Raw genomic sequence first — 25,119 nt, forward strand, 5'->3', positions numbered from 1 at the left:
TTTTTCTCAAATTTACCACTGAATGTTGATATTCCTTCTAATATCTTTGGAACACACTTTCATGACATGCATACAAGATAACTAGTGCAGGGTACGTGTTTAGTAATTGTACCATGTGAATCATGAGGCTGGGATCCAAAAGTCCCATCACATGCTGAAAAATATTGAACTGAAGGCAGGAAAGAAGAAACAAGGCTACATACATTACACCAGAAATTCCATCAGCTGACTCAAGGAAATGAAGAAACAATGACTACGTACAAAGGACAATATACAAAGAGGAGCAACTATGATGATTGCAAAGCCCCAACACTTGCTGCAAGTTCCATGACCTTGTTTCTTAAGCGCTCAGGATAGCAGAAGAAGTCAACAAAAACTCGCCTCTCGATAGTCTTCTCCGCTTTTTGATGTCTGTAAATCTGTTTTATGATGTGGATATCAAGTATCAGTTTCCATCTTCCAGAAATATAAAGCATAAAAAAGAGTGATGACGTGCTTTTTCTTAAACAATATCAATTACAACAGGAACCATCTGAGAAATGAAACAGCACCGGAAATTAGTGATGGTGTTTATTTGGAGACGGAAATAAGAAGACTCGAGCTGAAAGCTTACCTCATTCTTCTTCAGATGCTCACTGGTCACGTCTTCAATGGCACGAGATAGGTTTTTATTGTAGTCTTCCAATGTTGCTAGCTGCTTCATTAGTGTCTATAGAGGGAAGGACATAAATGAGAAGTAAGAGTTAAAATCTTCAAGATTGAACAGAAAAAGGGACTGAAGTGCAGAGCGAGTAACCATCTAAAAGTTATGCACCAAAAAAGACCATTATTATAAGTCTAATTTCAGACCCACCTAACATATTGCAAAGTAGGAGTTATGGTGGAGAACAGTCCTATATGAGTGCGGTAAGCTATGCAATCAAGAACATTTTTTTTTCTCAATAAGCAAAAGATAGTGGTATATCAGAGTCTACGAAAAAAAAAAAGGGGCGCTCAATTATGACCCGCATATTATGGAAAAGCAGAGGGAAAAAACTCCATTAAGTAAATAGATACTCCTATTACCTCCAAGTAGAAGAATCTAAAGTTCCAATTTGGATGCAGTGATTAGTTAAGCAGTCTTTGAGCAAACAGAAAGAGGGGGGAAAGGAGAGAGAGAAGCCATATTTACACAAAGCAAAAAATCTACCTGAGGAGTTAAAATTGGTTGAGCAGTTGTTGATGAAGCGAATAATAGCTGCTGCAAACTTTGAAGAAGCGTGCACCTAATATATGACGTAAGAAAGATATAAGATGGTTTCACGCCATGACACGTTTCTATCTCTAATCACCATTAGTATTTGACTAAATTATAGAAATGCCAATATGTCAGTGTAGAAGTCTATGCAGATTGTATAAGCAACTCATTGAATTTAGATAATGTAATAACTTCTTTGACATATTATCAAGAGCTGATAGGTTCAAGCATCAATTGAACCCTACAACGGTAAAAGAAATATGGTTTATGCAAAACCGAATGATTCTTAGCCACCCTTGCTACATGGTGACCTTAAAGTAACATTTTCAGAGATTCCATTATATAACCAGCCCAGAAGATTTCAACGGACTTCTTAAAGATATCAGGTCCAAAACTCCAGTCTTCCGATGAACAATTACTACAAACACAACCTCACGGATCTTTCAAGAAACTTCATAACTACATCCTAGGAAACTCAAATATCTTGACTAGATCCTAGTTGCAGGTCCTTGAAGTTCCAGCAAGTCATTACTTGTATATGAAGACATGTCTGACCACTTCAGGAAAAACAGAGAGAGACACTACACAACCTGACAATTTTGCAAGCGTGTGTACCATGCATACCTTATACGTTATAATGAGATAGAAACAGATCAATAGGCAGACAGAACTGGTATTTGACGGATTTCTTTTTCCCTCTCAGCACTGATTCATCAGGACTACACATGGCAATAATTTGGTGTTCTTTTAGGATAAAAAACAATTTAAAAATGTGGATGTACCATTGCGTTGGCAGTGCTATATAGGACCATGTAAGAGCGTATTGTGCACTAAATCTTGTTCTAATGTTTCAAAGATGTCCGCAGTACAATTAATATTTGGTCAGAATACCGGAGAGGAGTTATAGAGACTGGTATAATTTGGCAGAATTGAGAACTTACAGTTTATTTAGACATTGATCTCTATCCTGAGGAAGGGTATGTTCAAGGTCATATTGTAAAGACATCAGATCTGAACGAAGGCTTGATATCTGTTGAACAATGCCCGGTGCCGATACATATGTTGATGGACCAGCTTGGGTATCTGAAGAATTGAATTAGTATGAATAATAACCCAAAAAATGGTGAAGTAATATTTCCATGTCCAGATCCATTACTTGAATATAAACTTAAAAGATCCCTGATGCCATGAAGAAATGTATCGCGATCATCCACCGCTCCTTGTTCTTGAACATCAGATGCAGCTTGAATCAGTGACATGCATCGACCCTAAAAAAAAATGTTGCATGAGAGGACAACTAATAAAGCAAAGATGAATATTGTACTCCTATGTCCCAATTAACAACAACATACCCAGTGTAGTCCCACTAGTGGGGTCTGGGGACGGTAAGATGTACGCAGACCTTACACCTACTTCCCAATTAAAGATGGAAATTTTCTTTTAAGAGGCATCAAAGGTATAACCATCCTGTGCCAATATTTCAATTGGCGTCCTACATTGCCCTCTTAAACACGCATCAACCAGTAAAAACCACCTCACCATTCCAAGGTTCTCATTAAAAATCAAGTACTTCAATCAACCAATTAATGGAAACCCTCAACCCCAAATTAGTTTGTATCCATTCAACTCTATTCAGCTACTGTTCCATAAAGTTCAGATTCTAAGTTCCACAAAAACATGCCATTTTTGTTGTAAAGAAAATTTTATATCAAAAATTCCAGCTTCATCCCTTTTTATCTTTCAATTTATGAAAGTAAAAACGACATTTGGAAAGCTAGGGACGTTAGGTATTGAAAGTTGAATAAGGCTTAAAAAGTGGGAGAAGGGAAGAACAAAAACAAAATCAAACTGGTGAAGGTTCATCAAGTTTAATTCCAGTCTTGTGACATGAATCATTCTACGGATATACATACCACTCTGCCTTTTGTTGCTGACAGGTATCCATGCAGCTCAGACTCAATAACTTTAAGCAATGAAAATGCCCCAAGCATGGTCTTCTTTTCCAACTGACATGCTACTTTCAGAAACTGATGCCTTGCAACGTGATTAATTAAATGATTTATAAACTGCAAAGGAACATAATTAAGTAAGAATTATAAGAATTTCTAAGCATCAAACTAAGTTAGATTGCCAGAGGTAGCTAACAATGGAACCAAGAACGACATGGTATTAGAATTGTTACATGCCAAATTAGCAAAAGCGGGCCTTTAATATTTGCTCCTTATGATGGTTGATAGTAGAAGAAATAAAGAAAATAACTGTATAGGAAACACATCACCCTGTCTTACACATACCGCTTTTTGCCGGTTAATGTAGAATTCTTGGCGCATGACTTTTAGATCATAGTCTCCTACATATTCCAGAAGAAATAGCATTCATCAGAAAAATATATGCTATTAAAATTTTAAGATCACAGGTCAGATGATAATATTATTACCTTCCAAGATGTATGTGTCTTGTAGCTGAGCCAGCTCCCAACAAAGATCAGGAATAGTCTGAAAGAAGATTTGCAGTAGGTAATATGTTCAACTATAACATTAAAAGCTAAAGGCATCAAGGAACTCTTGAAGAAGTTGTCATGAAATGTAAATATGTTGTTCATTATGTATCGATCACATGAGCTGATATTGAAGCATCACCTAATCAACAATCTGATAACTCTATACTCTCTCTCTTAGGGTGCTAACTGACAACTTCTCTTGTGTCATGACTATATAAGTTTAAGTAATAAATAGCTGGAATATGACCAGAAAAGATAATACATGAGTGCTAGAACAAACCTCTGATAATAACTTCTCTTCTTTGCGATACAAAATAGAAATTTCTCCAACTAGTTCAGCATGTTTTCTCCTGCAAAGAGATAATAAATTTTATGATAAGGTAGTACGCAAGCAAGGATACAGCATACAGAGGAAAGAAATTAGGACGTCCATTTTCAGAACTCTACTATATTTACTAAAAGGCAGAGTATCATTGAATAAAGAGATACCAACAGCTACAAAGTTTACCAACAGGTTGTAGATAAATACATTCCTCAATATCTCAAAATAAAAACTATTTGGGGATGAAGGTCCAGATAAATGAGAGCTACCGAAGAGAATGAAGGTCCAGATGAATGTGAGCCTCGTCTGATGTCAGTTGACCCTTAAGGGCAGTAAGAATTGCTTGTTGCTTAGCATTCTCAACTTGAGCTTCTATCCATTGCCTCTCACTTGGACCAAATCTGTCACACAAAAAAAGGCAACCATGAAGCTGGGTTGACAATTTTTTTCTTGAAGGCCTCAGCGATGATCCCCGATTGACATACAGGGGAAGTACTTCCAAGTAGTTTAAACTCATGCTAATTTTCTATATTTCCATACTATAGGAACCACAAAAGTAAAATCTCTTGAACTTCTGATGTTATATACAAATTATATAGATGGCCGTGATACATCCCAATAAAAGCCAAGACATTCAATAGGAAAGACGTAATATAAAAAGTTAAGAAACATTGAAACAGAAAGCAAACTCCTATATATATTGGCCATGAAAGACATCTTTGCACATCCAATCTAAAACACACTTTCCTTAGGTTAAAGCAAAAGAAATAGTGCATACATGGAGCGAAGGCGTTGCAACTCAGAAACACGCTGGTGGTGTGACTTTTCCAAATCTGTCATGTCAAATGAAACATATTTCAGAATCAACCTAACAACCACACAAAATAGCCACAAATTCTCCAAATTCTTAGGAGAAGAAATCTCAATCAATAAGTACATGAGCAAATCCAAACAAACGTGTGCTCAACTTGCAGAAAAGCCTAATGTGAAAGGAGGTGTCCAAATGTAAATACCTCGTAGTAAAACGTTTGATATGTCATTGAGGCTAACCCATGAACATTTTGACTTTCCCTCCTCTGCAACTAATCTGTAAGGACCCTAAACCACAATAAACCAATAATAGCAAAGTCAAGTCACTGAAATCCTATAAAATAGATCTGGAAAGAGCAGCAGATCAGATGGAAAGGGCCAAAGTTTTCAGCTACACAAACGAACATTGTAATAGTTGGCTGGATGACACGAGACTGGCCTTCCTAAGGCAAACCCCACCAAATGAGATAATCACTACGTATGCAAAAAGTTGAGAACCCAAAGTAAAACATTCAATATGTCATTTAGGCAAACACTCGACCTAGCATCCTCAACAACCAATCAGCTGGACCCTAAAATCAAGTCGTACCATAAAAGCACAAAAATTGAGTCACTAAGATCCTAGATAATCTAGAAGAGCAGATTATATGGTACGGGTTAGGGCTTTGGCCCGGCAAAGGGACATTTTCAAGGTTGGCAGAGGGTACAGTCTGGTCATCCTAAGCGCAATTCATTGACGGTATTGCATATGCATAGCCACTATAAAATTCAGCATCTAAAATAAGATTGCAGATCATGTATTATACAGGCTAGCCAAAGCGAGGGAGAGGAAGGCTCGGGACCTGGATCCAGTGAAGTATATCAAAGATGAGGGAGGCGAAGTTTTGGTGGAAGATGCCCATATTAGACGAAGATGGCAGATTTACCTTCATAAACTCTTGAACGAAGAGGGGGACCGGAACATCGGATTAGGCAAATGGAGCTCTCAAAGAGCCGCAGCGATTTTGGATACTGCAGCCTGCAGGCGGGTCAAGGTTGAAGAGGTTGAGGGGGTTATGCGTAAGATGAGCAGGGAAAGAGCGACCGGGCCAGATGAAATCCCGGTAGAATTTGGAAGAATGCGGGCAGGGGAGGCTTGGAGTGGCTTACGCGGTTGTTGAATGTTATTTTTAGGGCATCGAAGATGCCTGAAGAGTGGAGATGGAGCACTATGATCCCGTTGTACAAGAACAAGGGGGATATCCAGAACTGCAATAACTATAGGGGTATCGAGCTGTTGAGCCATATGATGAAAGTTTGGGAGAGAGTGGTGGAAGCGAGGATGAGGAAGATAGTGTATATTTCGGAGAACCAGTTCGGATTCATGCCGAGGCGTCCGACTACAGAAGCCATTCACCTTGCGAGGAGGTTGCTGAGCAGTATAGGGATAAGACGAAAGACTTGCACATGGTGTTTGTTGACCTAAAAAAGGCTTACGACAAAGTCCTAAGGGAGGTGCTATGGAGATGTCTAGAAGCTAGAGGTGTTCCTGTAGCTTACATTAGAGCGATTAAAGACATGTATGATGGAGCCAAGACCCGGGTGAGGACGGTTGGAGGTGACTCAGAACACTTCCAGTCACAATGGCCCTGGATCAGGGGTCCGCTCTTAGCCTGTTTTGTTTGCTTTGGCGATGGACGCACTGACGCGCCACATTCAAGGAGAGGTGTCGTGGTGCATGTTGTTTGCAGATGACATTGTGCTTATTGAAGAGTCGCGGAGCGGTGTTAACGCGAGACTGGAGGTTTGGAGACAAACCCTGGAATCGAAAGGTTTCAAGTATAGCAGGACTTAGACAGAGTACTTAGAATGCAAGTTCAGTGATGTGATTCAGGTAGAGGACGATGACGTGCAGCTAGATACTCAGGTTACCCCGAAGAAAAAAAGTTTCAAGTACCTGGGATCGATCATCCAAGGGAATGGTGAGATTGATGACAATGTCACACATCGTATTGGAGCGGTATGAATGAAATGCAAGCTCCCATAGGGGGTGTTGTGCGATAAGAAGGTGCTGCCTATACTAAAGGAAAAGTTCTAAGTGATGGTTAGACCGACTATGTTGTATGGGACAGAATGTTAACCAGTTAAGAAAGCTCATGTCCAGAAAATGAAGGTAGCAGAGATGAGGATGCTGAGATGGATATGCGAGCATACCAGGAGAGATAGGATTCAAAATAAAGTGATTCGGGACAAGGTGGGTGTGGAGAAAAGATGCGTGAAGGGAGGTTGAGATGGTTCGGCCATGTGCAGCGGAGATGCGTTAATGCGCCAGTGAGGAGGTGTGAAAGGCTGGCAGTGGTGGGCCCGAAGAAAGGGAGGGGTAAACCAGAGAAGGCCTGGGGAGAGGTGATTTAGCAAGATATGGCGCTACTTCAGCTTACCGAGGACATGACTGGTGATAGGAGCGTGTGGAGGTCGAGTATCAGGGTAGAGAGCTAGTAGGGGGCCGCAAGGATTTCTTTTTCGTATTAGGAGTATTTATTATCTTTGTGCACTCGCTTATTTTTTTAGATCTCTCATATAGCTTGCTACCTCCCAAGGTAGGGGTAAGGTCTGCGTACACTCTACCCTCCCCAGACCCCGCCATGTGGGAATATACTGGGTATGTTGTTGTTTGTTATCATGTAGTATACAGAAAGAAACACAAGTCCCACAGTAAGCCTTCCAATATTAGTAGAGCTGAAGACAATAAGCTCAACATTAAGAGCTTGTTTGGATTGGCTTATTTTAGGTGTTTTTAAGCACTTTTGTAGTGTTTGGATAAAATAAAAAAAATCTTTTAAGAACTTGCTTTTAAGCCAAAATGAGAAAAATAAGTCAAAAGCCATAAGCTACAATTTCTAACTTATGGCTTTTGGCTTATAAGTCAAAAGCCATAAGCCCATCCAAACGGGCTCTAAATATATAACTCAAAACAAGATCATTTATTGGCTCGTTTAAGAATTCTATTTAAAAATAAGAGAAGTTCCAAGGAAGGAAGTGATACTTTAGAGGTTAACATTTCCATGATCAGATTACGACGACTTTTTTGGTGTTATGAAAGTCAGGCCTAAAAGAATTCATGGATTAATGAACAGGTAAAAGTAACAAGTATTCATGGATCAACACTAAGCAATATCAGTTCACAGTTACGCATTATATCAAAATTGTGTGCAAGCTTTTCCTTTTATGTTGCTACCATAACCCAAGTCCTATGTCTAAGGTTTGATGAGTCTCCAAATATACGTGACATTATTTGGTTTGGAGCTAGAAACACTTTGCGAAACATCTTGTAATATATTATGGTACCATGATGTCCCAGGGTTAAGAAGATAAAAATGCTCACAAGGGAAAGAACCAAGTTAAAAAATAATGTTCCAAACGTACTGTATCTAGATGCTTGGTAAACCACTGATTTAACTCCTTTACACAAGATGCATCCACCAGCAGATATGCATGGAAGTCCGAGTAAGAAAGGTATATTCCATCTTCTACAATACAAAAGAATTTGGAATATCAAAGAGATAGTCACAATAGTAAAAAGATAGATATAGAGTTCAAAATAGATTCTTAACTCCCTCATTTTAAATATGTTGAGTTACTAATTGTCCCACATGGATTGTATAAGGAAATCCAAATAACTTTTTAGGTCTTGGGCCCAATTACCTTCTAATCAAAGATGAATCATAGCTCACGGAGTATAACACAGAAAGGGAAGCAGAATTTGCTAAATTCAGATTCTCGTTTGACCTGCTATTCTTAATCAAGTTGGAACCTCGACATCCAAGTGAGCTAAGCAATAGACTGTTACACTAGTCTAATGTAAATATGCAGCATATTTACAGACTATACACAAGATATGTGCTCAAACACGTCATTTGAAAAAAAAAAATAAGCAGTAACCAGTAGCACTCTTCTTGAAAAGGCATAGTCCCATCTTTTTTGGAGAAGCTGGGTAGTCATTACATTTTAAGCATTAGAATTTACAAAAGATCTCAAGGAGTGACATTCAAAGCCAAGGTAATAGGAATCTTTGTACACCACATAAACCCTTTAATCAATAACACAAATTCTCTGAACAGTCATAAGTGAAAATTTGTACCATCCCCTGAATGATAGTGTGCCAACTCTTGCGCAGTAGAAGCCATCCTTCCAAGAACTGCATTCATCTATGTATAGTGAAGCATTTTAGGAACCATATAAAATTATAACATACTATCATTATGTGCACATTTCCCCACGGGAGTAGATATATGTTCACTGGCAAACGAAAATTATAGAGACAAGATATATAGAGAGTGGTCTGTGGGCAGCAAGCTTCTTTAGTGGAGACATTTGCTAAAGATATGGTTAGGGGGCTGTGGGCAGCAAGCTACATAACATGCCTGCTGCCAACACCAGCCCAAAGAATAAACCGACAACAGGTCGGCTAATATGTAAAGGGCCAATCTGAAGCAGACATATTTAATGTGCTAACATTACAAAAATGGAAATAGTGAAAAATATAGGCAAAAGCAGACATTTAAAGTGACATACGTTACAAAAATGGAAAATAGTGCAACATAATGAATTCCTAAAGGCAACTCCACTGATGCAAAATACAAATTTTGATGATTATGACCATAAACATAGCACAGCTTATAAGTCAATACTTTAAGATATGATGAAAAGATGAGCTTAAATAAGAAATAGAGGAGCTAAGAATTTAGTTGTTTCAAAAGCGCACACTTGTAAAACACTTAAAGGTGCTACATTCCATGTTTGCTTCTATCTCTCACCTAAGTCCCTTATGTTTAATCTGCCTCAGGAGTTTTAACATCGTAAATAAATAGTCACGGATACAAAAGTGAAAATGAAAACCACAAATCAGTTGTCAGATTAACATTTTCGATCTGCCACTTCAGCAGCCAAGAATTAATATTGTTCTCATCCTCTTTCAAGTTGTCAGCCGTCAAAATAGCATTTAACCTGTGTTTGGTTGTGTTGCAGGTAAAGCAAAGGAAGAGTTTACTTTGAACCTGCCTACATATCACCAGGCAGCACTGTCTTTAACATATCCTCACATTAACTGATTTTACCATCAATAACAACCTTACATATGCAGCCATAATAGGAGATGATATTCATTGTATAGATTGCATTTCAACTATGCAAATGATAAAATAACTTGCAACTAACTGGTATACCTCTAAATTCCTTGCAGAAAGGCTATCATCTATGGTGGCCTGCTGTCCGTTAAGGACAGAAGTAGCTGCAACTCGAGCCCTTCTTCCCTGAATCAATGAAGAAGCCTGCCCAGTGAGCATATCATATTGAGACTGCAATCGTCTCAGCTGTTTCTGCAACTCCAATTCTTCCGCTTTTAATGCTAAAGTTGCATCACTGATGATTAAGCAAACCATCAATATCAGAGAAAAACAGAGCAAACGTAAAACAAAATACTCTGAAACCTATTCATTTGAAATGAGCAAAGATGAAGCATAAACAGAATCATCTGAGGGGTCTGCTAACACCCACAATCTGAGAGATTTCTAATAGTGTACCAGGACTGATAGGCTCAAAAAATAGTAAAAGAGAATCAGACAACAAAAAAAAAAGCAAAGATGAGATGAAAAGCATGTTTGACTAATTTCTTTAACTGTATAACTTACTGTCACATCATGAGTAAATACAATGCTGGAGCAGTGATACATTTAAGAGTACAGATAGGCCACAATGTGAATGTGAATCGTTCAGAAACTAGAATTAACTCAACAATATAATTGGAGCATTTATATGCACTCAAACTTCGAGGATAGAATAGTAAAGGTTTAGCAATAAAGAACAGCAGATCTAAGAGACAATTGCCATCACCGTATATCCTTCAATCCTTCTTCGCTTCCAAAAACTGCTTCTTGGTTTTCTCTCCTTGTTGAGAAGGCTGAAATGCTGTCATAAGCAAAGTCTAGATCTTCTCCCTGTGAAGTCATTGCACAAATGAGTGTGTATGTATACACATAGTGGCAAGAAGGAATAAAGAAAGGACATGATAGCAAACATCTTCAAATTCTATCAAATATGAAGTTGAGGGTGTGTGAAGGCATGACAGCCTACCTCCAACAGCTTCTCTTCATGTAAAAGATGCTCGTACCTAGGTTACAAGAGAGGACAATAAATAGAAGGATGAATAATGTGTTCCGTCTATAAAAGTAGGGAATTCTGACGAATGCAAGAAAATAAAATGAATAGAAGGATAGGAACAGCGTCTAATAGAGTAATGTCAACATGAATTCTATAAGTACCTATGTTGTCCAGAGATGTCATTTCAAGCAGCTGAAACACTTCGTATTCAATGATTGAGATCGAAGATAGAGTCATATTGAACAAATTTACTTCTTTTCTAAATTAAAAGATATTAATAACTAATAAACACATACAGCACTTCGTGAACAAAAGACAATCAGTAGAAAAGCTCAAGAGACAATGCAACAACTACTACAATCACGCCTCAATCCTAAGAAAGCTCAAGATATAATGAAACTTGAAAATACCTTTCAGTAGAAAACTCACAATTATCATTGCGTATACAGTATACTCATTGAACTTTAAACTCATCAATTAACACTAGCCAACATATTCTAAACTTCTATTGCCAATATCCAAGCCAAAATATATTTCTAAAGAAAAAAAGGAGAGAAGGGAAGTCCACGGCACAAGATTGAATCTTGCAAATATTCACCTATTCATTCAGGAGTAAAGCCAAAGCATAACTAATCACAATTACGTTATCATCCCCATTAATGATGTCAAAGACGTTGAAATGACATTGCTTAGTAACTATGAAAGAAATATTAAATATAAAACGAATTTGACTGCAAGGTTGCTACTTAGTACAGCTTCCGACCTCCTACTAGATAGAATTTCTAGACGTTTTCCGACATTTAGATTTAAATTGTACACACAACTAAATCAAACTGTGTAAGATATTAAACAAAAGACGCCAAAATGGGACTGCTTAGTAACTTTGCAAATTAGAAAAACTCAATAAACTGATAAATATACAACTAATTTAACAAGAAGGTCGGCAGTTAGTACAGCTACCGATGAATCCTATATACTAATAAATAGAATTGTAAATTCCCTTTTATCTCTTGAGAAGTTCAATTTACACAAAATTATACACACAACTGAAGCAATCATGTAGCTAGTAACTCTAAAATGATAAACACAATAAACAGATAGTAAACGAGAAGTTAAATTACAAGCTTGATAATTAGTACAGCTTCCGATCCACAAAAAAATTGAATTCTAAATTGCATTTTATCTCAAATTTCGACGTGTAGAAATTATACACACAACTACTGCAATTATGTAGAATGTAGGAAGAGAAAAAAGAAATTGAAAGAGAAACTTCATTGTGTGGCTAACTTTAGAATGAAAACACACACACACACAAAAAACAAAAAAAAAACAGATAATAAACGGCAAATATAATGAACTCTAAATTTCATTTTATCTCAATTTCGACACTTAGATAAAAATTAAACACGCAAACCAAAGGAATTATGTAACATGTAGGAAGAGAAAAAGAATTTGAAAGAGAGACGTTCATTTTACAAAAAAATATTATACAAATAACCGAAGCAATCAAGTAGTTAAAATGACATTGTGTAGTAACTTTGAAATAGACACACACACAGAGAGAGTAAAGAGATAACAAAAAGCAGATTTAACTAGAAGCTTGATACTTAGTACAGCTTCCGATCCGCAAATAGATTGAATTCTAAATTTCAATTTATCACAAAATGTAGACGCTTAGATAAAATTATACACGGAAACAAAAGCAATATTTTATAGAATGTAGGAAGAGAGACTTCACTGTGTGACTTGGGAAGGGGAAAGGACATTAGAAGGACGAAGACTAGAGCAAAGCCAATCGAGTACAGGTCGAGCATCGTCGTATTGGAAAGGCCATTCGAAACTATCAGGATCAAGTGATTGGTGACCTTCATATCCTAATTCCCCTAGCAATGCGCATAATCGCGCACCGCTCATACTGAACTGTTGCTGTGTAGATATTCAGATCGGACGGCCGAGAGCTGCCGTTTGGTGCCGGCACTGACCTAATTTGGGAGAGTTTTCGCTTACGAGAGAAATTTGAATATTATAGTCACACTATCTGTTAACTGGTGCCGGAATATTTTTCGATTTGATATGATGCTTCAAATTTTATTTGTTTTCTTTTTCCCTCTTCTTCTTCTTGTTAATTGTTATAGTATTTTGATTTCATAATTATACTGAATAAAAAAAAAGATTTCCATTTTTTATATCTTTATTTTTTGGAGTAGATCCGTGGCTAGATCACAGATGAGGATGATAAAGTATGATGTGTTTTTAAAAATTTGTAACTCTATACTTAAGTGAAAGTTACACTAATTACGTTGCTACTCCAATTTTATTTTATTTTATTTTCCAACATTTGTATTTTGATTTTAGTTCTATTTATATTTTACTTGCATGTTTGTTTAATTAGTTTCGCATTTAAAAAGGCCGTAGATGTTATTATATTGATTGGGTGAAAAAAGAAAATTGTCTAATAGTAAGTATTTCTTTTCACTTTAAGTTAAAAATAGTTTCTCACTCCCTGTGCTACCTCCACCAGCGTATGTGGGGTTAACTTACAAAATAAGATACCATAGATGTCTTATTAGATAAAAAGTATTCCGTAGTTTGTTATTAGATGATGTGTTTTTGCTTCTGCTAGAATTTGAACCTGAAAACCTTATGATTCTCTTCCCACTTCATTGCTTATAAGGTGCAAATTATCAATTGAACGTCGTCTTTAGAGCAACTACCAGCATGAACGGGCAATCTTACAGACATTGTTGTAACTATCAAACATTACTAATGTTTTCAAGGTATGCATACCAAAATGCTACATCAATTTCTTTAATGACTCTCATGGCCAGCTTCCCCGCACCTCGACCCATTTCGTCCAATAACTGCTACCCACAAGCACAATTACCGGTAACTTTGTTCATCAAGCCTTGGGCAAATTGAAAGAAAATATATTTTGTCTCCATTAGAATTTGAATCTAACATCTCGTGGTCGTCCTCGCTTCATGATCACTTCAAATTAATGAATGACTCAGCACCATAACTATGGACCCAGTTTTGCAGTGCGGCTCATTTACAATCCCAAGCAACCTTTGTTAGTGAAACATTCTCTGCAAAAGGCAATGCCAGAAGGTAGCAAAATACAGTCGAGAAACAAGTAGAGTTAAAATTCTTTAGAATACTCCCATGGATCTGTTTAGGCGTTGAAAATCATCACCAGCTGTCTAAGAGCATGTTTTCTGTGCCTATAAACATGCAGTAGTACGTCAAGTCCACCAAGGCATAATTTATAGGGGTACAACATTACTGGAATGCTCAAAATAACCATCACTGCATCACTTGAGATTCTCATACAGCGTAAGGTTGTGCCACTGAAGAGGCAATGGCTATATCTGACATTTTACAAGGTTGTTTTCCAACTCTTAATGGTTTTCCTTTGTGATCCTCCCAATAGTCATCACTAAGGCACAATTACGTATTGCCACTAGAGTTTAACTTTCATGCACTGACAATGTAATAAACGACACTTAAAAGGCCATTTACAAGTTTATATAGCAAGCTTAGATTGGTAATATGCAAAGGATGATAAACTACATATATCACAACCGGCAAAAAATACACTGATAATAGAAAAAAAAAAACTTTTGCAATTTCAACTTAGATAAGTTGAATCCTCGCCACAAATATACCTCATCAACAAGACAATAAACCATCAACATTTTGAGAACATAAGCACATGTGACAATCCACATGCGAGAATCCAGAAGTCTTGGATGATGAAAAGTGAAAACATTTGACTCAAGGAAGCTCTGTACAACCACAGCAACATACCCAGTTTAATCCCACAAGTGGGGTCTAGGGTGGTGTGTACGTAGTCTTACCCCTACCTTGTGAAGGCAGAGAAGTTTTTGATAGACCCTCGGCTCAAGTAAAGATTCAAGGAAGCTCTGTAAGGATTGCTAATTACATTTTCCAAAAATCATACGTACTGCAAATATATGTGTCACCGTCTAGCAAGATAACTGAGTGGAATATAGGGCATTAACCATAATAATGGCAGACTTGAAAGTGAATAGCGCATCAAAGAGCAATAACAGAAAGAAAGTCACTCTCACACAATCAACATGACTCATGGTAACCATGCTTTGGTTACTATGACGCTATCTGTGTCAACTCTCCAATCAAGACAACCCAATGTCAGGGAATGTTATGTGCTAAATCGTTGCAAATAGGACTACAATAATGCCCCCGATCAATAACAAAAAAAGATCCAATTGGCTTACGAAAAAACAAAGGGGCATAGAATAAGCCTAACTTCTCTCATGCATTCTATATACTGTTCTATTTTACCGATAGATATCTATTCCACCCTATAGCAATCTCAGTTCGAAAACTGAAAACACAAGGCATTACAAAGAAGCTATAATAAGATCACGTATGTTGAAATTGGAAGAGTTCGTCAAATGTTAGCTCAAAAGTCGTATATAAAATAGCATGGGTCTCAAGTTCATTTCTATTTGACACACAGACTCTGAAATATTCAAAGAAAGCTTTCAATTTATTCATCCTCCTCACCCTTACAACATTGCCACAAAGCATATTTTTACTGATATTGTAATTTAAACTTCAGCCCCCATAACAATGCACAAATTCAGATTGCAAGAACATGATCAGTTTTCAACAAAGCCAGTGTAATAGAAAATTTATCAGTGGCAAACAGCCCCTATATTCTCAACACATCAACTAGCTATTCATTCAAGTATACATCCAGATAAACAACATTTGAGTTATACCAAAATCTCTGAAATCAACATTACTACTACAATACCATTGAGCCCTCAAACTCTAACACACCTATTAAAAGACCAACATAAAAAGCAACATCTTTTAAAAGCATCATTGGTCCTTACTCCATATCAATTGCCTCAGTATCCTCCCCTGCTGCTATTAAGAATCGAACCAAGCGTACCCAACACAGCAAAAGCCAAAAGTGGACTCACATCCAAAGTATCAAATATCGGAGGAATTATATTCCTAAAGAGATTCAAATAAGGATCACAAAGATCCCTAATAGCTGATAATGGCTGTCTATCCCAAGGTATATTAGGAAACCAACTAAGCAAAACCCGAACCATCAAAACCCCGCTATATATATCAAGCCATTTCGCCATTCCAGCCGCAACTACAGTAAAAGGGGTGTTTAAACCTCCTGTCGTAGGCTGATCCCTAAGGGCCGCAAAAAACATTGGGCCAGCGGTGTAAGCCAGTGATTGTCCCAATCCATTAAAGATCAATTTGTTGAAAACCAATTTCGAGACAGCTAACGTGACTGCAAAGAGTGTTGTAATTGTGCGCGTAGAGCGAGTAATTAAGGGGTTGGGTGTAATTGACGGTTTTGTGGATAAATTCGCAGATGGGTTTTCGAGAACAGTTGAGGATGATGCGGAAACTGTGAATTTCTTGGATTTAAGAATGTGAGCTGCGAGTGAATTTGGCCGCGAGGAAAAGGAAATAGTTCTGGGTTTCGAGTATATGAGGGTTGAAGGATGAGAGAGGATAGTAGTTCTTGGAAGATTTGGGTTTTGGAGAATTAGGGTTTGAGAAGCCATTGGAGTTTTCTCAAATTTGATTTTTGAGGTTCAGAAGCTTTCTTTGAAAGAACCGCTAAGATTTGGCAGGTACCAGCACTATTTATTTATTAGTGAAAACTAGTATTTATTAAAGAGTGTAGAAAAGTCGATTAATTTCCAAATTTTCTTTTTTTGTCTATGAACACTTTCTACCATTCAGGAATATTTGAAGTTATATGATAATAGATATATTAGGAATTTTATAGTAACAGAAGTTCCAATGTCACTTAAATTTTGATTTATTTTTTGGACTAATTCTTTCTTCTCTTTCAATTTGGTTACCCAAATCATTCTATTTTTCAATAAGCATGACCATTTCGTATTATGTTAAAAGCACACAGCGAAATGTCTTTCGCCTTTTTTACCCTTTAAAAATATATTTCACACTATAAAATAGTTGTATTATTAATCTAATATTTAGATATAGACATTTAATTATATCCCTAAAATTTAGTACTTATTCTGTATCTTTTAGGATTAAGAGTCCTTTTTCCTCCCACTACATAAAAAATAAAGAAATAAAAATTAGTCCCACTTCCAATTTCTTTAAGATGTAGGAGTCCTTTTATTGGTCTACTATTGAAACTAGCTTTTGAAATTGTTATGATATAATTTGAAACAAATTACAAGGAAGAGAAAATGAAAGAAAAAAGAAAAAAAAAAAGAAGGAATATTCAGGATCAATGAAACAAGGGAAGAATTTCTTCGTTACAAGTATCCTTACTGAAATTGCAATGAGAAATTTACCTTATTAATGCTTTACCTTATATGTAATGAATTGCCAGAAAGTAAATGCTTTAAAAAAGAGTACCTATAGCAATATATAATTTGGCATGTCCCTAATTATTATAAGTTGAATATACAATAAAGCTTGTCATTTAGTGTAAGAAATTTATTGATATGAAAATTTTCACAAAGAACACAAGATATCGACAATATTTGTCCGAGGCACGAAACACCTCAGCAAAATATTGTTCGCCTTTTTTACGTTCAAGAATAGTATCTACATTGGGCGGAAATGTTTTTTAATTATTGTTTTATTTATTAGGATTTTTAAATCAACTAAGATTTGTATATCAGATATTTTCTTGTTTTATGCTAAGTTGGAAATCCTAATATTTAGGATCTAAAATCTATTAAGATTTTACTTCAAACTTCAAACAAAAATTGCAATATTTAAGTCATTACCATAGTTAAATTAAATTGCAATATTTAAGTCATTACCATAGTTAAATTCTGAAATCAATTACTATATTTTTATTATTTGAGTTTAAGTAATTATTTTTGTTCGGTAGATAACACCGCCAAAAACATTGTTCGGGCAGAAAATTGTACTTTTTTTGAGCTTTGACTTTTATTATGTATCATAATTAATAAAAATTCTTTATTTTGATAAAAAAAAAAAAGGTAGTACCAAAGGTTCATTATGTATTAGTACAAAAAAAAAATTATAATTTTTATTGTGACAACCTTTAATGTACTTTGGGTGTCTACAAATAGGATTAAAAGGGACCACAAGTTTGAAAAGAAACACTGTGACATAATTTGTTAGAATTTATAAAAAAAAAAAAAAAAAAAAAAAAAAAGGAATTCACTCAAACACCTTAAGAAAATGGTAAATATGTTTTCAGAAAGTGTTTCAAATAGTTTTTCCTCTTAAAACTATAGCATTTTAGCAAAGTTTTATTTATTATGAAAAAAGAGAGAGAAGGATGAAAAGAAACACTGTGACATAATTTTGTTAGAATTTATAAAACAAGGAATTCACTCAAACATCTTAGGAAAATGGTAAATATGTTTTCTGAAAGTGTTTCAAATAGTTTTTCCTCTTAAAACTATAGCATTTTAGCAAAGTTTTATTTATTATGAAAAAAGAAAGAGAAGATTTTAGCAAAGTTTTATTTATTATGAAAAACAAAACTAATATGGAAAGATCAAGTTTAAGTCCAAATTAATTATTTCTATGAGTTGAGATTTTATTAATAGTGCATAATACTAAATGTTTAGAGGCCATATAATAAACAATAGTGTTACTAATATATCCGCGACTTAAGTAGCACAAAAAAAGAAAAGTTGAATCAAAGTAGTACAGAAAAAAAAAAAAACACATAAATAGGATTCACGCACGAAATTCGTGCGTGAAAGTCCAGCAAAAAATTACTTAGGTCCTCTGTACTACTTAGTTTTCTGTTGACTTGAGGGGACACTTTATCCTTTCTACTTTTCCTTTTTCTCCTTGGTGGGGCCTAAGCAAGTTGAACGGATGGTTTTCTTGAACCCAAATGACACTACCTTTCTCAAAACGAGTCCGGAACCAAAATGCCCCCAAAAAAATTACTTTAAACCAAAATACTCTAACAAAAAAAAAGTCACAAAACTATCTTTAGCGCAGTAATTTACTGCGCTAAAGCAGTTCATGAAGACGAAGCCTTTAAGTGCTTTAGCGCAGTATTTTACTGCGTTATAGAAGCAAACAGTACCAAAAAAAAAAAAAAAAAAAAAAATTGGCCAACCTTATTTTTTGCAACACTTAGTGTTTTTTTCCATACTTTAACCAACGATTAGTCGTGTGTCAAGACTCTGAAACGTCAATATTTTATATAGAACCTGATATTTTTTTCTGCGTACAATAATATAGGCCCAATACATCAAGGATACGTAGACGTTCGGATCGTCATTTTAGGGGTTGAAAAGGTGCCCAAAGTAAATTTTGTTTGAAAGTATGGTCAAAGTTGGTAAAAGTATGAAAAAAACACTAAGTTTTTTCAAACAAAACTTACTTAGGGCACCTTTTCAACCCCTAAACGTCTACGTATCCTTGATGTATTGGGCCTACATTATTGTGCGCAGAAAAAAATATCAGGTTCTGTATAAAATATTGACGTTTCGGAGTCTTGACACACGACTAATCGTTGGTCAAAGTATGAAAAAAACACTAAGTTTTTTCAAACAAAACTTACTTCGGGCACCTTTTAACCCCTAAAATGACTATCCGAACGTCTACGTATCTTTGATATATTGGGCCTACATTATTGTACGCAGAAAAAAATATCAAGTTCTATATAAAATATTGACGTTTCGGAGTCTTGACACACGACTAATCGTTGGTCAAAGTGTGGAAAAAACACTAAGTTTTTTCAAACAAAACTTACTTCGGGCACCTTTTCAACCCCTAAAATGACTATCCGAACGTCAACATATCTTTGATGTATTGGGCCTACATTATTGTACGCAGAAAAAATATCAGGTTCTATATAAAATATTGACGTTTCGGAGTCTTGACACACGACTAATCGTTGGTCAAAGTATGGAAAAAAACACTAAGTGTTGCAAAAAAATAAAGTTTGGCCAATTTTTTTTGCTTTTTGGTACTGTTTCTATAACGCAGTATTTTACTGCGCTAAAGGTAGTTTTGTAACATTTTTTTTTGTTGGAAGAGCGAAACTAGAAGCCTGGACACGGGTTTCGCCAAGTGTTGCAAAAAATAAAGTTGGCTATTAATTCCGGGTATTTTGGTTTAAAGTGATTTTTTTGAGGCATTTTAGTTCCGGACTCTTTTTGAGAAAGGTAGTGTCATTTGGGTTCAAGAAAACCATTAGTTCAACTTGCTTAGGCCCCACCAAGGAGAAAAAGGAAAAGTAGAAAGGATAAAGTGTCCCTCAAATCAACAGAAAACTAAGTAGTACAGAAGACCTAAGTAATTTTTTGTTGGACTCATTCACGCACGAATTTCATGCGTGAAAGGCCCAAAGTACATTTTTGCAGTTTGATCCTTTCACGCACGAAATTCGTGCGTGAATCCTATTTATGTGCTTTTTTTTTTTTCTGTACTACTTTGGTTCAACTTTTCTTTTTTTGTGCTACTTAAGTCGCGGATTCCATATATAGACGCAGATAACATCTGCACATCGTTTTCAACTCATCAAAATATGGTGAACATGTTACAAGTAAATCCGCGACTTAAGTAGTACAAAAAATAAAAAGTTGAACCAAACTAGTACAAAAAAAAAAAAAAAAAAAAAACATAAGTAGTATTCACGCACGAAATTCGTGCGTGAAAGGACCAAACTGCAAAAACACAGTTTTGGCCTTTCACGCACGAATTTTGTGCGTGAATGGGTCATCCAAAAAAAAAAAGAGTAGTACTTTCACGCACGAATTTTGTACGTTAATGGTGCGGCTTTTTTTTTTTTGCGTTACCTTTCCAATCACGTTTTTTTCCATACTTTGGGCAAAGATTAGTCATATTTTAAAATCCCAAAATATCAATATTTTATATAAAACTTAATATCTTTTTTTGCGTACAATAATGTCGGCTCATTACATCAAGTCCACCTAAACATTTGGATCGTCGTTTTAGGGGTTCTAAAGTGCCCCGAGGCAAGTTTTGAAACTTGTAATATTTATAGGGTTTTGATTTAAGTGTTTTATTATATTTGAATGTACAAATTTAAATATTTGATTTAATAATAATTCATCCGATACGAGAGGTCTATACTAATTAAAAAATAATTCATTCCATTTAATTACAATTCTAATTCAAAGCAATACAATAATAAATTACAATAACAATACAATCTTCAAGTTCTAGAGGATCTATTACTTCGAGACGTGTTTGTACTACCACGGCCTTGTTGCCCACACAAACGCTTGTCATGGCCATATTGCTTACATATAGAGCACTTGCGAGAGTAAGTTCTTTCACTAACATCCATTTGATTGGGTCTACGACTCCATGAGTTAATGCCCAATTTTCTAATGTAATCCTTGTTAGCAACCATCGAAAATGGCTCGTTTGGCCAATAAGCTTCATTACCAAGTGGGTGGAATTGGCCGGAATATGCTCTAAGGTAACTGTGGACCTTGTATTCCCCCGCCACATAATTTGTTACCGTTTTTCTCATTCTCTCGAAGCACTTGACAGCATGAGAACACGGCATGTGGTACGTTTGCCACTTACCACAAGTGCATGTTGTTGTTGCCTCATAAACGGTATGCACGTTTCCACCCTTACCGTTGTAATAACCCGTCCTAACTTCATACACATGTTGAATTGGGTCATACTCGGTCATTTGGTGACGCTCACATTTTTTCCTATAATGCTCCATAGTTTTGAAGGGCTTTGGCATCCATGTCCCGCAGTCGGCTAATATCTCTCTGGCCTACCTTATCCTAACAACAAATCGCTCCACCACCTGCTTGAAAGTCATTCTCACCATTGCGGTGACAGGTAGTCCTCGAGCGGATTTCAGCAAGCCGTTGAAAGACTCTGAGCTGTTTGTTGTGAGCATGCCCCATCTTTTTCCTCCATCAGCATGAAGCATCCATTTTTCAACATCGAGCTTCATCAACCAAACGTATGCGGGTTCACTCACTGACCTGATCATATCCATTTTTGCAGCCCATTTTCGTTGTTGATGCTCCATCGCAGCTGTCACGCCCCGAACCATGGCCTGGACGTAACACGGCACTCGGTGCCTGACTACATGTGACCGAGCGAACCACATGACTTGCTAAATCATCATGATGCATAACATAAGCGGAATATAACGTGAATGCATGATGAGCCTTTGTAAAACGTAATAATTCATAATACTTAATAAAGTACTTGTTTAAAACATGAGTGAGCCAAAATGGCTATACGACTCCAAATGTCTGACATAACATAACTGACTGGTCTAGTCTATGAAACCTCTATCATGAGTCTGACTGAAAAACATAATTACTGGGACAAGGCCCCCAGCATACCTTTACATGCAAAACTAAACAGATAAATACAATGTTTAAACCCCGAATGAGATGGGGCTCACCGATAAGCTGGTACGAGTAAATCCTAATGATCAGAAGCGTCGTCCTGTAACTCCGTACCTGCATCGTGAAATACAGGCCCCCGGGCAATAAAAGGGGACGTCAGCACATTGAATGTACTGGTATGTAAAGCAACCGGAAGAAACAACAGGGGACATGGAATAACATGATAAGAACTGAAACTGAAAACTTGGACATGAACATGAGCATGAGCATGAGTACATATACGTATACATAACATGAGTAAAACATGATAAGTAGGGAGAGCATTTCATAAACCGACATATCATATCATATCATATCACCACGTGGGTACGTGGAGTCTGGTACCTCGCCGGACCAGCAGAGCCCCTATACCTTGCCAGGGTATAAGGTAGTAATTTACCACGTGGGTACGTGGAGTCTGGTACCTCGCCGGACCAGCAGAGCACTCATCCCTTGCCTGAGGTAGTAAGGTACCTGATGGATCCATTCAGTGTAAAATTAAGGTATCGTCCTAACTGGGCGGAGCGATCCTTGTCCTATGGTGGCTACATAGTTTCAGGCTATCTGAGCCTTCTCGGTAATTCGTGCAACTCCCAAAAACATGAACATAATATAATTGGCTAAGAAGCCCATGATTTTCGTGAATTAACTTGTAATCATGATTCCACGAAATAACTTGTAACATGGTTTCGTGAATTAACTTGTACTTGTCTTGTAATCATGATTTCACGAAATAACTTGTAAACATGGTTTCATGCAATAATCTTGTAAACATGGTTTCATGAAATAATCTTGTAAACACGGTTTCATGAAATAATCTTATAAACACGGTTTCATGAAATAATCTTGTAAACATGGTTTCATGAAATAACTTGTCATAGTCTTGCAAACATGTTCTTGATTCATGAGTAATAAGAATATTTCGAAATCATATACATAATTGACTTGAAAACATGCTTATAACTTGCAAAATAAACTCATGCGGTTTCATATGAACATAATGAGAACACATGAGAAAGAATTCATGATTCATGGATTAAGCTAGGATTCCTAATATCAATAACGGAAGATTAGGAATACAACAACGAACATAGATACGAAATTCGTATACATACATACATGATTACGGGCTACCAATATGTTGGATTTAATGCCCTAGGATTTGAACTTCATAGATTTTACGAAACGGATCATGGGGAAGAACGTAGAGATTCCCACATGTAGATGGAAGTTCTACATACCTTAACCTCCCGCTTTTGAGCGTATCACAATGTCTTTCAATCCCTTCAACTTCAATCTATAGCAATACAAGTCATAGGAATTCTATATTAGCAACCATATCCATGTTTTGTTCATCTAAGCATTTTATCAAACACTTAATAGGCGTGAAGCTTTATAAACCTCATTAATGGTGTTTTCTTCACCAAATCCCCATCCTTTTACTTCTAGCTAATTCTACAATCTCCATTAGATGTAATTAACATCATTTTTCATCAACCATATGAATACAACAATCCCAACAATTCTAGCATAATTCATATAATCATCTTCAACAAACCCAATTATTATTCTCCCAAGAATTCATCAATTCACAACTACAAGTGAATAGGGAGTAGAAATATTACCTTTTGGGTAGTCACCACGAAATCAACATCCCCAAGTCCGATCTTTAGCTTAAAATGACGACCACAACTTGTACTACAAATTATCCTTCACGAACTTTGGGATTTGGGGCCTTAAAATTGGTTGATTTTCTCCTTCTTCTCTCTAGATTCCCTTCTCTCTCACTTCCTCTCTCTAAAATCTGAATTTTGGAGAAAAAGTGGGCTGCTAGGGTTTTATTTTCTATATATACCAAGGGGAAAATGGGTTGACCCAACTTGAAAATGGGTCGGGACTGTTCTGTCTTAAAACGTCCATATCTCCCTATCCCGACGTCGCCTGTGAACCCACAACCTATGGTTGGAAAGGTATTTCAATTATCTACAACTTTAATTCTTTGAGTTTTCCAAAATTCTCAACTTACGATGGGGTTATGGCCTCCCGAAGTCAGGTGACCCGAAACTCAACTGCGGACCAAAACACGCCCATGTTACGGTCCCGTAACACAAGGGACGGACCGTAACGTGGCGTCGTACCTTGTCGAAAATTTTCAGAAAGTTGCTGGAAATTCTCCCTGTGTTATGGTACGCTGTTACGGTCCGTAACACAAGGTACGACCCGTAACACAAGGGACGGACCGTATCTTGGGACCATATCGTGAACGAAATTTCCAGTGAGGTTCTGGAAATTTCGTCTGTGTTACGGCTCACTGTTACTGCCCGTAACACGAGTTACGGTCCGTAATGTCACCGTAACGTAGACGAATTTTCCAGCGAACAGGCTTCAGTCAAATGGGCATAACTCTTTGCACAGATGTCCGTTTAATCCCTATAATATACCGTTGGAAAGCTATTCAATAGGGCTACAACTTTCATCAAGGAGGTTCTTCCAGATTCGCAATGGATCAAGGAGTTATCGCCGCCCGAAATAAGCCTATCAACCATTTTTGCAAACGCTCAAACCTTCAGTGTTTTCGCTAGACTTCTAATGATATGAGCTTAAACTTAGTTCCAAGATGCGGGGTGTTGCAGCAGCCCCCCACATCAATTTGTTTAGAGTGCCATTGTGAAACGTCGATTGCAAATTTGCCTTCAAGTGCCTTAAACAATAG

The 25,119-nt window shown here is 36.6% G+C and overlaps 2 protein-coding genes across 2 annotated transcripts; both read right to left on the reverse strand.

Moving 5' to 3' along the window:
• On the reverse strand, nt 1–13,153 carry LOC132606947 (AUGMIN subunit 3). Its single transcript, XM_060320661.1, has 18 exons — nt 12,746–13,153; nt 10,981–11,017; nt 10,741–10,844; nt 10,074–10,269; nt 8,990–9,056; nt 8,275–8,378; nt 5,073–5,157; nt 4,838–4,892; nt 4,329–4,460; nt 4,018–4,087; nt 3,675–3,732; nt 3,532–3,587; nt 3,151–3,303; nt 2,394–2,505; nt 2,179–2,320; nt 1,190–1,265; nt 614–709; nt 1–419 (listed from the first exon to the last, which is right to left on the reverse strand). Exons 1-18 carry the CDS (start codon nt 12,919–12,921, stop codon nt 288–290), a joined length of 1,851 nt encoding a protein of 616 aa, XP_060176644.1. The 5' UTR covers nt 12,922–13,153; the 3' UTR covers nt 1–287.
• Nucleotides 13,154–15,619: 2,466 nt separating this feature from the next.
• Nucleotides 15,620–16,676, reverse strand: LOC132606949 (ylmG homolog protein 1-2, chloroplastic-like). Its single transcript, XM_060320675.1, has one exon. It carries the CDS (start codon nt 16,590–16,592, stop codon nt 15,909–15,911), a length of 684 nt encoding a protein of 227 aa, XP_060176658.1. The 5' UTR covers nt 16,593–16,676; the 3' UTR covers nt 15,620–15,908.
• Nucleotides 16,677–25,119: the final 8,443 nt, after the last annotated feature.

Source organism: Lycium barbarum, chromosome 1 (genome assembly GCF_019175385.1).
Source record: "Lycium barbarum isolate Lr01 chromosome 1, ASM1917538v2, whole genome shotgun sequence".
NCBI classification, from domain to species: domain Eukaryota; kingdom Viridiplantae; phylum Streptophyta; class Magnoliopsida; order Solanales; family Solanaceae; genus Lycium; species Lycium barbarum.